This window comes from Alligator mississippiensis, chromosome 1, assembly GCF_030867095.1.
Source record: "Alligator mississippiensis isolate rAllMis1 chromosome 1, rAllMis1, whole genome shotgun sequence".
Taxonomy (NCBI): Eukaryota; Metazoa; Chordata; order Crocodylia; family Alligatoridae; genus Alligator; species Alligator mississippiensis.
In genome coordinates this window covers 126,607,016-126,619,779 of record NC_081824.1, presented here as the reverse complement: position 1 = coordinate 126,619,779, position 12,764 = coordinate 126,607,016, and the positions used below count along the sequence as shown (strand labels likewise).

The 12,764-nt window shown below is 42.2% G+C and overlaps 1 protein-coding gene across 6 annotated transcripts in view; it reads right to left on the bottom strand.

Annotated features, from left to right (window-relative positions):
- ADGB (androglobin) overlaps positions 1 to 12,764 on the bottom strand; it is a 299,037-nt gene that overhangs the window by 73,619 nt on the left and 212,654 nt on the right. For 5 of the 6 annotated variants that reach the window (XM_019488363.2, XM_019488358.2, XM_019488362.2 and 2 more), the window contains 2 exons: positions 10,275 to 10,409; positions 8,309 to 8,462 (listed from right to left, as the gene is read on the bottom strand). In XM_019488363.2, coding sequence (XP_019343908.1) covers positions 8,309 to 8,462; positions 10,275 to 10,409 — 289 coding nt within the window. The remainder of the gene's footprint in view (positions 1 to 8,308; positions 8,463 to 10,274; positions 10,410 to 12,764) is intronic. The other variant, XM_019488361.2, reaches the window with a different exon arrangement.

Below are 12,764 nucleotides of genomic sequence, written 5' to 3'. Positions count from 1 at the left end.
TTCTATAAGATAGATGAATTTGGACTGCTCTGTAAAACTAGCTTAATAAAATTTAATTGCACAAAGTATAAGGTCATGCATGTAGGGACCCAAAAAATATTTTCTAAAGGTGGAGCTCATCAGTGTAACAAAAAACTAGGAGGTATTAGCTGAGCTGCTTGTATTACCTGAGCACAGGATGATCTCAAACCACTAGACGATTTGACAGTAAAAAGGTAAGAGAGATCCTAAAAGGTATCAAGTAAGGAATTCTCAGAAGAATAGGGTAATATTAATGCCATTGAAGAAGGCATTGTTAATACCTCATTTAGAATACTGTTTATAATTCTGGGTACTCTTTTTCAACACAGATAAATCCAAACTGGATCCGATACAGCAATGGCTAGTAGAGTGACCAGGAGAATGGAGAGCCTGTCTTATATGAAGGCACTGAAAAAAATCTTGGCTTGTTTAGCCTAGCAAAATAAAGGCTTGGAGGTATTACTGCTGTCTGTAAGTGCATCAAGACATATAGAAGAGAAATGAACTATTTAAGCTAAAGCAGGGGTTCTCCAACTTCTCTGGGTTATATACCCTTTTAAAGTTTGGTATAATTATGTGTGTCTATGATTTCATGTTACAAAAAAATTAAAAGTAACACTTCATGTCACTACAACTTTGCGCATACCCTCTCTTTCTCTCTAACAAAAACGATAGTTGTTTCTTATTCTTTCATTCATATGTTCCCTTTCTCTTCTGTTTTCCCACTCTTTAAACATGCCTGCCCCAGGGGTGGCCATGATGCCCCATGCTGGCCACTTTGCCTCTATTCACCCTGTTCTTGTGGCTCTTCGCCTTCTGCTTGTCTGCCACACCTTGATGTGAATACGGATTTAGAAAAAGAAAGCTGCCTCAGGCATCCCTGAGCAAGATTTCATCCACCCAAATGCTACGGTGTAAATGTTCATCGCCTTAAAGACTAATTTCATGGCCTCCTCATCCTCCCTTCTAGCCAGGCTCAAACCTTGCAGATATTACCAATCAATTCATGCCCTACTGCCAGGCTGTGCCCTACTCCCCAGCTCAATCAATTTGCTGGGCTTTCTAGCCTAATGCCTGCCCCTTTCTGGGTCCTAGGTCCTGTCCACAGTCATTCCTCTGCCCGTTCCTGGGCTCTGGCCCTGCTTCTGGGCCTTCTGGGACCACCAACCTCTCCCACTAGTCCCAATTCCAAACCACTGGAGTTCTCCAGATAAATCCACAATATTTTACTTGCCTGCCCTGCTCCCAGGCTTAAGTGTATCCCTGGTATGAGTCAGGAGCTCCTATGCAGAGCAGGGGCTCAGTCATTTCTACATGCTGCACAGGACCTGAATGAGCTTTCTGAAGAAGCAGCGGAAGGCTTTGACTGTGCTGGCAAAAGAACAGCACACACTGGACTTGCTGGCACTGCTGGACTGAGAGCTGGGGAGGCACAGGGCAGTAAGGATTCATTGCAGGTTGGAAGTCAAATTGATGAGCCATTGTCAGGGGAAAATGAACAAGTGCACAATGGCTTTGCACTTCCAGTTGAAGGTGGGGAGGTGGGGTAAGTTCTGGGTGGGTGTGGCTCCTTGGGCAGCCAGCCAATCAGCACTTTTCTCTGCATTCAGCTGTCCTCAGGAACCTCTACACACAAGGCTCCCTGTAAAGCATATTGGGACCATAGCACACCTGGCTTCAAAATGCTGGCAGTACATGCTCTTGCCAGGCTCTACAGCGCTCCAGGCACTTGAACACCTGTATGTGTACCTCCTGCTATGCCTTTATCATGCTGATAGTCTCCGGAAAATGTTTAGTGCTTCAGATGAATGACAGTCCATATTCTTAGGCTATTCAGAGAAAGTATAGCCTATAGCCCATAGGCCAGGTCTGGCCTACAGAAAGGAGGTCATTCAGCCCATAAGGCAAATGATCCACCTGTGGATCTGGCCAGTGGGACTTATTTCTACAGCTGCCAGAGTCACTGTGTCAGCACTTGGACAAGCACTCAGAAAGTTAAGACCCCTACTCACGGCCCTCTCAATTTGCTGCCAAATTTCTGGGTTTTGGTTGCAATTAGTGACTAAAATCAGCAGTAATTGGCAAGGGAAAAAAGGGAGGTGAGCAGCAGCAGTTAACACCTTGGATACTGGCAGTGCCAACACAGCAGCTCTGGCAGCCACAGTGAGAACCCTGTGGCCTGAATCTTAAGTGGGTGATCCAGACCATCAGAAGGCCCGTGGGCCAGATGACCTATCGCCTGCCTATAGTACATCCCCTGGTAGCTGACAGGGAAAATAGCCTGCCAGCTCATTTGAGTTTGACCGCCATGATGCACAGAATTCCAAATACCTATGTGCCTTGTACAATGCCTGACCAGTTTATGAATAGTGATTATATGATGTGGTTGCCTCTAGTAGCAGAACACTGGACTCAGTGATGCAGGGAGCTCTTTTAGGCCAATGTTTCTTAAAGAGATACAATCATTTTGATAAAAAAGTACACATGGCAGCTTAAGAGATCATCAGACCAGCATGTTAGCAACAATCAACTTCTGTCAAAATTGAAATAATTATAAAAACACTGATTCCTACAAACATTTACATTTATTTGTGTTATGTTGTAGTTGAAAGGGAGCATCTTCCCTGGGGTTCCCTCCCCAAAATCAACTTATTACTTGAACTGAAAATTTAAATCATGGATTTAAGATTTCCTTTTTTTTTTTTTTTTTTTTTTTTACTATTTTATTACAATCAAACTATAATTGTTTTAGGTATGACTTATGAGATATGACTATCAATTCCTGCATATCAGTGCTACTGTGATATGAAGGTTTATAATCAGGGTTAAATGTCTAGATTTCTCAAAACCAAAACATTACTAAGTAGTGGTTAAAATTAAGGGACAGATTTTTTCCAAAATCAGTGAGTGAACTGTATCTGTAAACCATGCCAGGACCCAAATATAATTTCTATTTTTAAAACAGCAGTGCTACAGCATCACTGTGCTGAATGCTTTCCATATTAAAGCCAATGAATTATTTCCCTGTGACAGAGGTATGAACCTCTCCCACCCCCCTGAACCTTGGGCCAGCTCTGGACCATGGGGCTCCCCCTACTCCATAACCACAGAACCAGTGGCTGCAAAAGCAGCTGTGGTGGGTCCACTGGTGGTGATGGAAGTAGCAGTGGCAGTGGTGGGGTCAAGTGGCGGTAGAGTCAAGTGGCTGCAGAGTAAGTGGGAATGTGTCAATGCAGCCCTCACTAGACTTCCTGTCACCAATGGCTACGTCCAGTGGGTCTTAGGGCCCCCAAATTCTGCGGCAGGTCCCACCCCCAAGTTCCAGTAGCCTATCAGTAGCCCAGTGGGCCAGATACAATGGCACTGTGGGCTGAATCTGACCTGTGGACCATATGTTTGACACTCCTGACCTTACAGCTCTCACACAGTGGGTAACAATAACAGAGTGGAGTGAGGGAATGGAGGACAAGATAATAGCTGAAAATAATGTATGTGACTCTTAGTTTGCCATCTTCTTAGACTATCTTCACAAATATCATTTGCACACATAATTATTCAAGTTTCATAGATTCATAGATATTAAGGGTCAGAAGGGACCTCAATGGATCATCAAGTCCGACCCCCTGCCCCAGGCAGGAAAGAGTGCTTGTCAGATGACCCCAGGTACTTGGCCAATCTCCTCATAATGACCCTCAAGGTAGGGGAGAGCAACACCTCCCTTGGAAGCCCATTCCAGATTCTGGCAACCCTTACCGTAAAAAAGTCTTCCTGATGTCTAACCTGAATCTGCTCACTGTCAGCTTGGGGGAGTTATTTCTAGTTACTCCAAGGGGTGCCCTGGTAAACAGAGCATCTCCTATCCCTTGCTGTCCCCCCCTGATGAATTGGTAGATGGCCACAAGATCCCCTCTCAGCATTTGCTTCCGGAGGCTGAAGAGAGTCAGGTCCCTCAATCTTTCCTCACCTGCAGGCCCTGAACCATACAAGTGGCCCTCCTCTGGACCTTCTCAAGGTTATCCACATCCCTCTTGAAATGTGGCATCCAAAACTGGATGCAGTACTCCAGCTGTGGCCTCATCAGTGCCACATAGAGGGGAAGTATCACCTTCCTGGACCTGTTTGTGATGCACCTGCTAATGCATGATAAAGTGCTGTTAGCTTTACTGATCAATTCATCACACTGACGACGCATGTTCATCTTGGAGTCAACTATGACTCCGAGATCCCTGGTTCAGGATGTGAAAATGGACAATACAGAGATAATAGGAATGGTATTGGAGGACATATAGTATTTAGGAAGAAATTAAATTAAGACCATTGTAGCACCCTACATTTACAATGTGCAGGTATTAAAGAATTAAGAAAGGATAGCATGGATAAAACAGGATATTTTGGAGTAAAAACCATGGTAAAAGAGGTTCCACTGGGGTAGTGCAGGGAATCTGCCTCATACCACCAGGGCCAGATTTGTATCAAGGCACAGCTCTCTCTGATGTTACATAAATACTACTGGAAATTATGTCATTATGAGAAACTTTAGTTTCTCAGATATAGAGTGAAGAACGCATACTACTAATAGCCTTAGACCCCTGTTATTCCTGGATGTGACAGCAGACAAATTTGTCTTAACCAAATAAAAAGCAATGTTTATTTGGACTGAGTTTGGATAGGTAACGAGGAAGTTATATAAAAGCTGATTATAACAAAAAGCAGTGATTTGCATGAAAAAAGTTGATTCAGTTCAAATTAAATGGAAGAATGAACAGCTGTAGATCTGAAATGAAGTCTTTGAACTTCATAAGGCTAAATTTTAATAAACCAGGAAAACTGGTTAGTAAAGTCAGTTAAGTAGAAAAGCTTAGAGATGTTGATGTGTAGGGGTCTAGAATTTCTTTAAGTCAAAATTGCTAAGACTATCAGGAATCTATATATCAAGGAAGGATAAAATAACTTTAGAAAGTGGCGTTGAAGTCTAAGTGAAAGAACCTTTTTAATGAGGACACTGAGGGAGTTTATACACATACTCCAGGAGTGGAGGGGGAGGGGCGCTTTACTTAAAGCAGCTCTGAGAGCTTTAGTTAAAGCACCCCTGCCACCATTTTTCAGCATATGGACACTGATACATGTGATGCTGGAGTCTGCTGAAGCATGGGAATTATCAAGCTCCTGCAGACTCAGTTAATTGAGTCTACCTCCATATGCCATAATTACAGTGCATCAGAGCAGCCTTGCTGCACATGTATAGGTGCCCTAAGAATGAGCTGAAAGCTTAGAATTAATGGAAACAAGGACTGAACAACAAAGAAAACTGTCTTGAACCTAAGAAGGATAGAAATAAAATGAGAAATACCAAAACATAAAGCTGGAATTAGACCATACAAATGAAAAGAAAAGATAAAGAAAGGCATGGAGGGAAAGGGAAAATGGGCTAAAATGCAAGATGACAGGTAGTAGCCATGTTAGTCTGAAGTCAGGAAGAAAGCAGGGTAGAAATGCACCTTATGAACTAACTGAATTAGAGGTGCATAAGCTTTCATGAGTAAGAGCTCACTTCATTAGATGCAAGATGGTGATGGCGGTTGGCGGACCGAGAAGTTTAGAGATGGAATGAGATTTAGCTTCCCCTTGTCACTCAGGTTTGCAGCTCTGGGATACTCCTAGATCCTCTAATGCAGCTGAATCTTCAGGTGGCAGTGGTGGCTAGGAGTGCCTTTCACCGACTCCATCTGGTTGCAATCCTTTCTTTCCAATTCATATCTAATAAACATTATCTATTCTTTTGTTACCTTGAGGGCAGGCTACTGCAAACTGCTCCACTTAGGGCTACCCTTGACAACCATTTGGAAACTACAGGTAATTCAGAACATGGCAGCCTACCTTTTAACAGGGATGGGTCATCAGCAGGTTTTCTATGATTTAAAAAAAATCCCCGATTTTTGGTTTAAAAAAGAGCCTAATCCATATTCGGCCATGATTAAAATGAAACACCACTATATATATAGAGATATATATTAGTGGTGTTTCTTTAATAAGGGAAAAATGTGGATTTTTTAACCGAAAATTGGGGATTTTTTTTAAATCAGAGAAAACCAAGATCCCTGGTCATCAGGAGCACATTATTCTAGTGCCTCAGAGTCGGCACTGGCTCCCAATAGCCAGCACAGTTCAGGATGTTGTTTCTGACCCATAAGCAGCCTGGGACTGACATACTTAAAGGACCACTTCCTGCCTTATGTTATACTGCAGTCCTTATGGACAGCTGGGAAGAACCTCCTGTAAACTTCATTGTGCACGAAGTTCAGTCAGAAAAAACACATGGGAGATTGCAACTCCTCAGCTTTAGAATTCTGTTCCTCCTGAGGCCCAGAAGAGCCTGATCCTGGGCATCATTTAGAAGTGTTGTAACACCTCATTTAAGTAGGCTTTTAACAGGCAGGAGTAGTTCTGAGGTCCTATGTGGGGAACTGTTTTGCTATTTATCAGTTTACTTTACTATTTGATTCTGGTTTTATAATTTATCTTGTTCTAGTTGTAAGCAGGCCTGACCCTTTTTGGGGGAAAGGCAGCATAGAAATCAATCAATCAAACAAACAGACAGACAGACAGACATAGGCTTTTCAAAGGTAAACAATGCTAGACAGACCTGACAGCTGTCACAGATAACATCTACTGCATCTCCTATGTTTAATTAAAACATCAATTATTTTATCAATTTGGACCTCACTAAAGCTTTTGCTGTGGTACTGAATAGGGTAGTATTACTAAAAAATGGAGATTAGGATTAGTAAAGGAATTGTAAAATGGAGAGGGAGCTGACTCGAATGAAGATAGTAGTGGCTACTGAAAGAGGAAGTATCAGGCCAGAGTAAAGTTATTACTTAGGTTCCTCAAGGATCAGTCTTGGAACTTGCTTAAGTTTTTTTCAGAAATGACCTGGTATCATTATTAGGAGCACCTCATATAATCTGCTGGTGATATCAAGTTGGGAGGTATCATCATGCATGTGAAGATCAGGATAATGCACCATGAAGAAAGAATTGGAGGACCTTGAGGACTGGATTAGAAATCAGATGAACAAGCAAATTAAATTAACAGGCTTGTGCATTTGTAGACTAGTAACCAAAAATTCTACCATAACCTGAGAGCTAATCAGTTGGAAATCTAAGATGGGGAAAGAACTTGGTGTACCAGTGAGTCACGAATGACTATAAGCTCCCAATGCTGGAAAAAGGGAAATGCAATTCAAAGATGCATTAATGCATTAGGAGAAACATTTATTCACATACTATACCTACCTTTCCCCAAAAATTAGCCCTCAAAAACTGGGGTGTGTATCTTAGTGATTTCTTATTCTTGTGCTAGAATTGAAGCATAAGGCCACTGTAAAGGCTGTGTAGGAACACTATAATGGCTGCCAGGGCTGTCTTTCTCTCCCTGTCACAGGGAAAGAGGGGTAGAGTGCACTCTTCAGTGTCACAGTTAATGTTAACCATTTCACAGCCTCTTCCAAATTAGTAGTAGCTTCTGGCTGACCAGCCAAAAACTGCTGCCAATTCAGCAGCAGGTATGAGAGGGTTCAAACCAGCTTTTGGCTGAGCAACAACAGTCAGGACCCAACTATGTGGTCAGGATCCACTGTGATCATGATTCAGCTGTGATTCTGGAAAAATCTTTTTGTCCTTCATTCTGCCTTCCCAAAACAACTTGCATGTCGTATTTAATAGTGTGTGATTTGTGAGAAAATACAGTATTTTTGGTAGAGGCAGACAGATTACTGCCACTGTACAAGGCATCAATGAGCCTTCATATCAGCAGTTGTGTGTACAATTCTTATCATCCACATTAAAGTAAAATTAAGTGAAACTGAAAGTAGGTACAGAGAAGTGTTAGTAGAATGATCAGGGGAAAGGAGCTAATCTTACAAGAGGAAACTAAAAGTATTAAGTTTGTTTAGTCCAGCAAAATGAAGATTGAAAGGAATTATGATTGCTCTTTATAAATAAATCAGAGGCATAAGCCCCAGAGGCAAAAACTATTTAAGCACAAGAAAATATGGGTAAAAAATGGTTATGAATGAATTTAAACTTGAAATTAGATCTGTACCACTAGACTTACTGTAGGTGTGGCAGTTTCCCCCCTAAAAAGCCCCCCACTCAATTAAGCTGTGTATGGTCTTGGCCTAAAAGCCTCAGGGCTGAATGAAGTCCACTGAATTTGGCCATATATTTTTGTAACAACAGTTATTATAGCTAGAGTGATGTTATACACCACTAATGTGTGTACTTACCTTATTCTTGCTATAAACTCGAGGTGCCACTTTGAGGAAGACATGTGGCATTTCCTCCAGTGTGTCATTATCAACAACATGGAGTATACAGGTAGGGATGGTGGTATATACCTTTGGTACTACAAGCATATCTTCTGTCACATGAAATACTTCCCTACAATAAAAGAAGAATGACACTACTTTTAAAAAGTGTTTCTAGTCTCAAATCTCTTTTCTCTAATAAAGTGAATATTGCATCAATAATTATGGCAGTAGATGGGTTTGTGTCTTCATGCATTCCAATCACTCAGAGTTACAAATTGCTGGAAGTTATTTTGTCCTAACACAAACCAAACCAAGAAACAAATAAACAATGACAAAAATGAGCTGTGGACTTTGGGCACTGACTTAAAAAATGAATGTGTATTAAATTTCATAAAGCTACAAACATTAATTTTAATTGAACTTTTTATTTCATTTGTACTTGGGGCAGAGATCTAAAAAAAATTAATAATTTAGCTTTAATTGTAAAAATATACTTCAAGTACCCAATTACAGCAAATGCTTGAGCTCACGCAACTGAAAGTATGTGGCACTCAAGGCACATGTGTAACTACTATATGCGAAACATGTTTGTATATGCAATAGCTTACTTAACATTTAGGAAAAATATGTTTATTACATACTTATTTGTCTCTTTGTTTCTAATTCTAAAAATCCAGCATAAAATTTGATTATTTTTATATTTTATATTGTTAATACTTTCGTAGCAACTTAATAGTAATATTACTTCTAATAATGGAATAATTTTTTTTTTTTTAAATCATTGAATACCATGGACAAAATTTTCTAACTAAATAACAAATATTTGATTATGTAATCCTTTGTCATCCAATTTGCAACATTTTGAATGACAAGATTTTCAGGAAGCAGGGAGCACCTGCCATCTGAAAAAAAAAATCAAACCTTGTCCTTCGAGTTGGATGTGTTAACATGGATGCACCAAGTTGAACAACCAAAAATATAGGAATCTACATCAGACCATTTTTTTTCATTACAAGCAGTTCAAAGCCAGCTTGATGAACTGTCTTCACACTTTGCAGAAACAAACATTCTCCTCTGTTTTCAGTTAATAGTGAAAATATTTATAAAAATTCAATTCTGAAGCCAAATTTTAGGATGGTAAAATAAAGCTTTATAATGGAACCTGGCTACGATTTTAAAGTGCGGCGGCCCCTGCCACTCCGTAATAAATTATTCCTGTATAAGTATGGTTACCACATTTCTAGTTTCAAAAAAGAGGACACCTGTGAAGAGGAGAGGAGGCAGAGAGTATATGATTATGGGGGCAGAGGGGGGACAGTGATATGCCCGTACCCTGCCCCTGCCCCTCACTCCCAAGCCACAGCCCCCACCCCCAGCCCTGCTGCTGCCCCTCATTCCTGACTCACAGTACCCTGCCCCTCACTCCCAACCCGCAAGTCCCCCTCACTGCTAATACCCCTCACTCCCAAACTGCAGCCTGTCACTCCCCCCAACCCTGCTGGTGCCCTTCATTCCTGACCTGCAGCCCCTGGCCCCCCAGCCCTGCCAATGCCCCTCATTTCTGACCCACACCCCCCTGCTCTCCTTAGCCCTAGTGCCCATGCAGCTCCTTGCTGTCTGGGAAGACCCTCCCCCCTCCCCCTCCCCCCCCATCCACCACCTCCCCGCCCTGCTGGAGCCCCAGCGGCGGTAGGCATGTGCATGCACACATACTTCCCGGCCTCCAATCACTTCCCCCTGTTGCCCCCAGCCCCAAGCAGATCCTTGCTGGAGCAAGCCAAGAACTGCCAGGAAAGCACAGGCAGAGCAAAATACTGGATACTTGCTGATATTTCTTAAAAACCGCCCAGATGGAGAAGGGAGTTTGGAGGTGCAAAAAGAAGACATGTCCAGGAAAACCCAGATGTATGTTAACCTTAGTATAGGTATATGGGAAACTCACCTAAAAACCACAAACCAGCAATTTGGTGGCTGATCAGAATATGTTACAACATAATCAGCAAAAGATGTCTTAGTCCATTCATCTTCATAACAGGGGAACTTTTCAATTGACTTACAGTTACTTTTAAACATTTCTCTAGAAAAAATGTGAGATAAATATTTATGCTTAATAAGCAGAGGACATGTATCTTGATGAACTTTTGCATATAAGGAAGAGTACCAGTATATATTTAACGTACTGGTAAAGTGCGAGTTACAAGTTCTTTTCTAGAGCTTGGTTACCATGAAATGAAAATATTCTACTGCTGCTAGCGACTAATAAAGATGGTCCTTTTGCTCACCTGGTAGAGTTCTGTCCTGTGGAACTGGAAACCTGGTTTCTGTCTTCAGGTGGCTGAATTCACTAATTATCATTTGACATGAATTGTTTATTCATCTCCCTTGCAGATATGCTCTGAGGCACAGGAATCAAGCCCTTTCAGACAATGACTTTACATTGGAAATGTGGGGCTGTAAGAACAATGCCTGGCTATTCAAACTCCTGGGGGAAGGACATTTCTTAGGGTAAGAAAACTAAGTGAAAGATGGTACTGTTAGGATACTAGATTAGTGTTCTTCATGTCTGAAAGGATGTAAATATTCTCTTGGTTCTGAATAGATGAGGGAAGATTTTTCCTCTGGTTAAACATTCACCTTTCGGAGGAGGGTGGGAAGTAGGCAGTTAAATGCTGGGCAGGCTCGCTGAGAATCCAATGGGGGAGGTACAGAAGCAGATTTAGGATTTTACCAAGGGGCTCCCACTGGGGGAGGCAGACAACCCCATGGAAGCAGCAGTCAGGGCTTTTTTAAGTCCCAAAAGAAAGTAAGAATTCTCCCCCTTTCCCTTCCTGCTCAAAGGCATGCCCTCCCTTTCCATCCTGCCCACTGCTGCCACAGTCCACACCATCTCAGATGTGAGAGGAGCTCCAGAGCCACATTAGCTGGGTTGCGTGGGTGCTGGGCACAGACCAGGACAGCAGCAGCAGTCTCCCTGTGCCTGTCCCAGGTTGTAAGGGAACACCCAGGGGTACTAAGCAGGCAGGGGGAACCCACCCACTACCACTGCTGCAGCCAGGCCCAGATAGAGCCCAGCCCCAGTAAAGCACTGGAGTCCTTCGGTCAGCTGACTGCGTAAAGCAGGCTAAAAGAAGAAATAGTAAGAGGTCCTGGCAGACAGGTCAGAGACAGAAACTTTGCTAATCTATTGAGGTGGGTAGGAACTGCATCCTTGGATTTCAGATGCAGGGTAAGAACAAGTTGTTGTTCTGGTATTTTCCTTTGTTTATTCTTATATCTCTTTCTGTATCTCAGCATATGGTTACAGATATCCTATGCCTTGTTCTTGTTTTTTATAATAACCCTTCTTGTTATCTTTTTAACCCACTTATTGTCAGTGATAACCATGATTCTAGAGTAATTGACCATACAGGCAGGCCTCTTTTCCAGAAGTGGGAATCTATCTTCTCTGAGCGCATGACCAGACCATAGTGTGATTCTTCAAGCTGGCAAAGCCTGGGTGACACGAGTATATGTGAGGCATCATAAATCAGGGAGTAGACCTTTGAGCATCTCAGTCTGTTCTCAGTGGTCAAGCAGCATATGGCAGGGAGGGGTTTGGAGCTGAAGGACACCCCTGAAGAGGTGAAAATACCCCAGGAGTGTGTCTGAGGTACACTCAGCTGCACTTGGGACTGAAGAGCATTACAGGCACCTATCTTGGGATTATGCCCTTTATTAGGTATGGAATGAGGTCAAATCCAACTGTTTCTAGAAGATTTTCTAACCATTCATCATCTTTTCTTTTTCTTACATCATTCTGTTATCTTGTACTTTTTGATCTGAGGTTCTATTAGAAGTTTTAAAGTAATTTTATTACTTCTTTGCAGACAGCACAGAACTGGGAAGGACTGTGAACACACTGGAGGAAGTGAGGGTAATTCAGAAAGATCTTGACAAATTGAAAAGTTGGGCTAGAGCTAAAAGGATGATGTACAAATGCAAGGTGCTACACCTTGGGAAGAATAATAAAAAACAGAAATATAAAATGGATGTCACCTGGCTGGATGGAAGCACTATGGAAAAGAACTTGGGAGTCTTGGTAGACCACAGACTCAGTATAAGTCTCCAGTGCGATGCAGCTGCACATAAGGGGATTGCGCTTTTGGGATGTGCGAATAAAAGCATTAGGTGCAAGACATGGGAGATGATAGTGCCTCTCTACTCGGCACTGGTTAGGCCTCATCCAGAGTACCATGTGCAATTTTGGGCTTCACATTTTAAAAAGGATACGGAGAAGTTAGAGAGGGTCCAGAGGCAGGCAACAAAGATGATCAAGGGCTTAGAAGGCAAGTCATATGAGGAGAGGCTGAAGGAGCTAGACATGTTCAGCTTCCAGAAAAGGCACTTAAGAGGGTACATAATAGCAGTTTTCAAATACTTGAAGGGCTGCCAT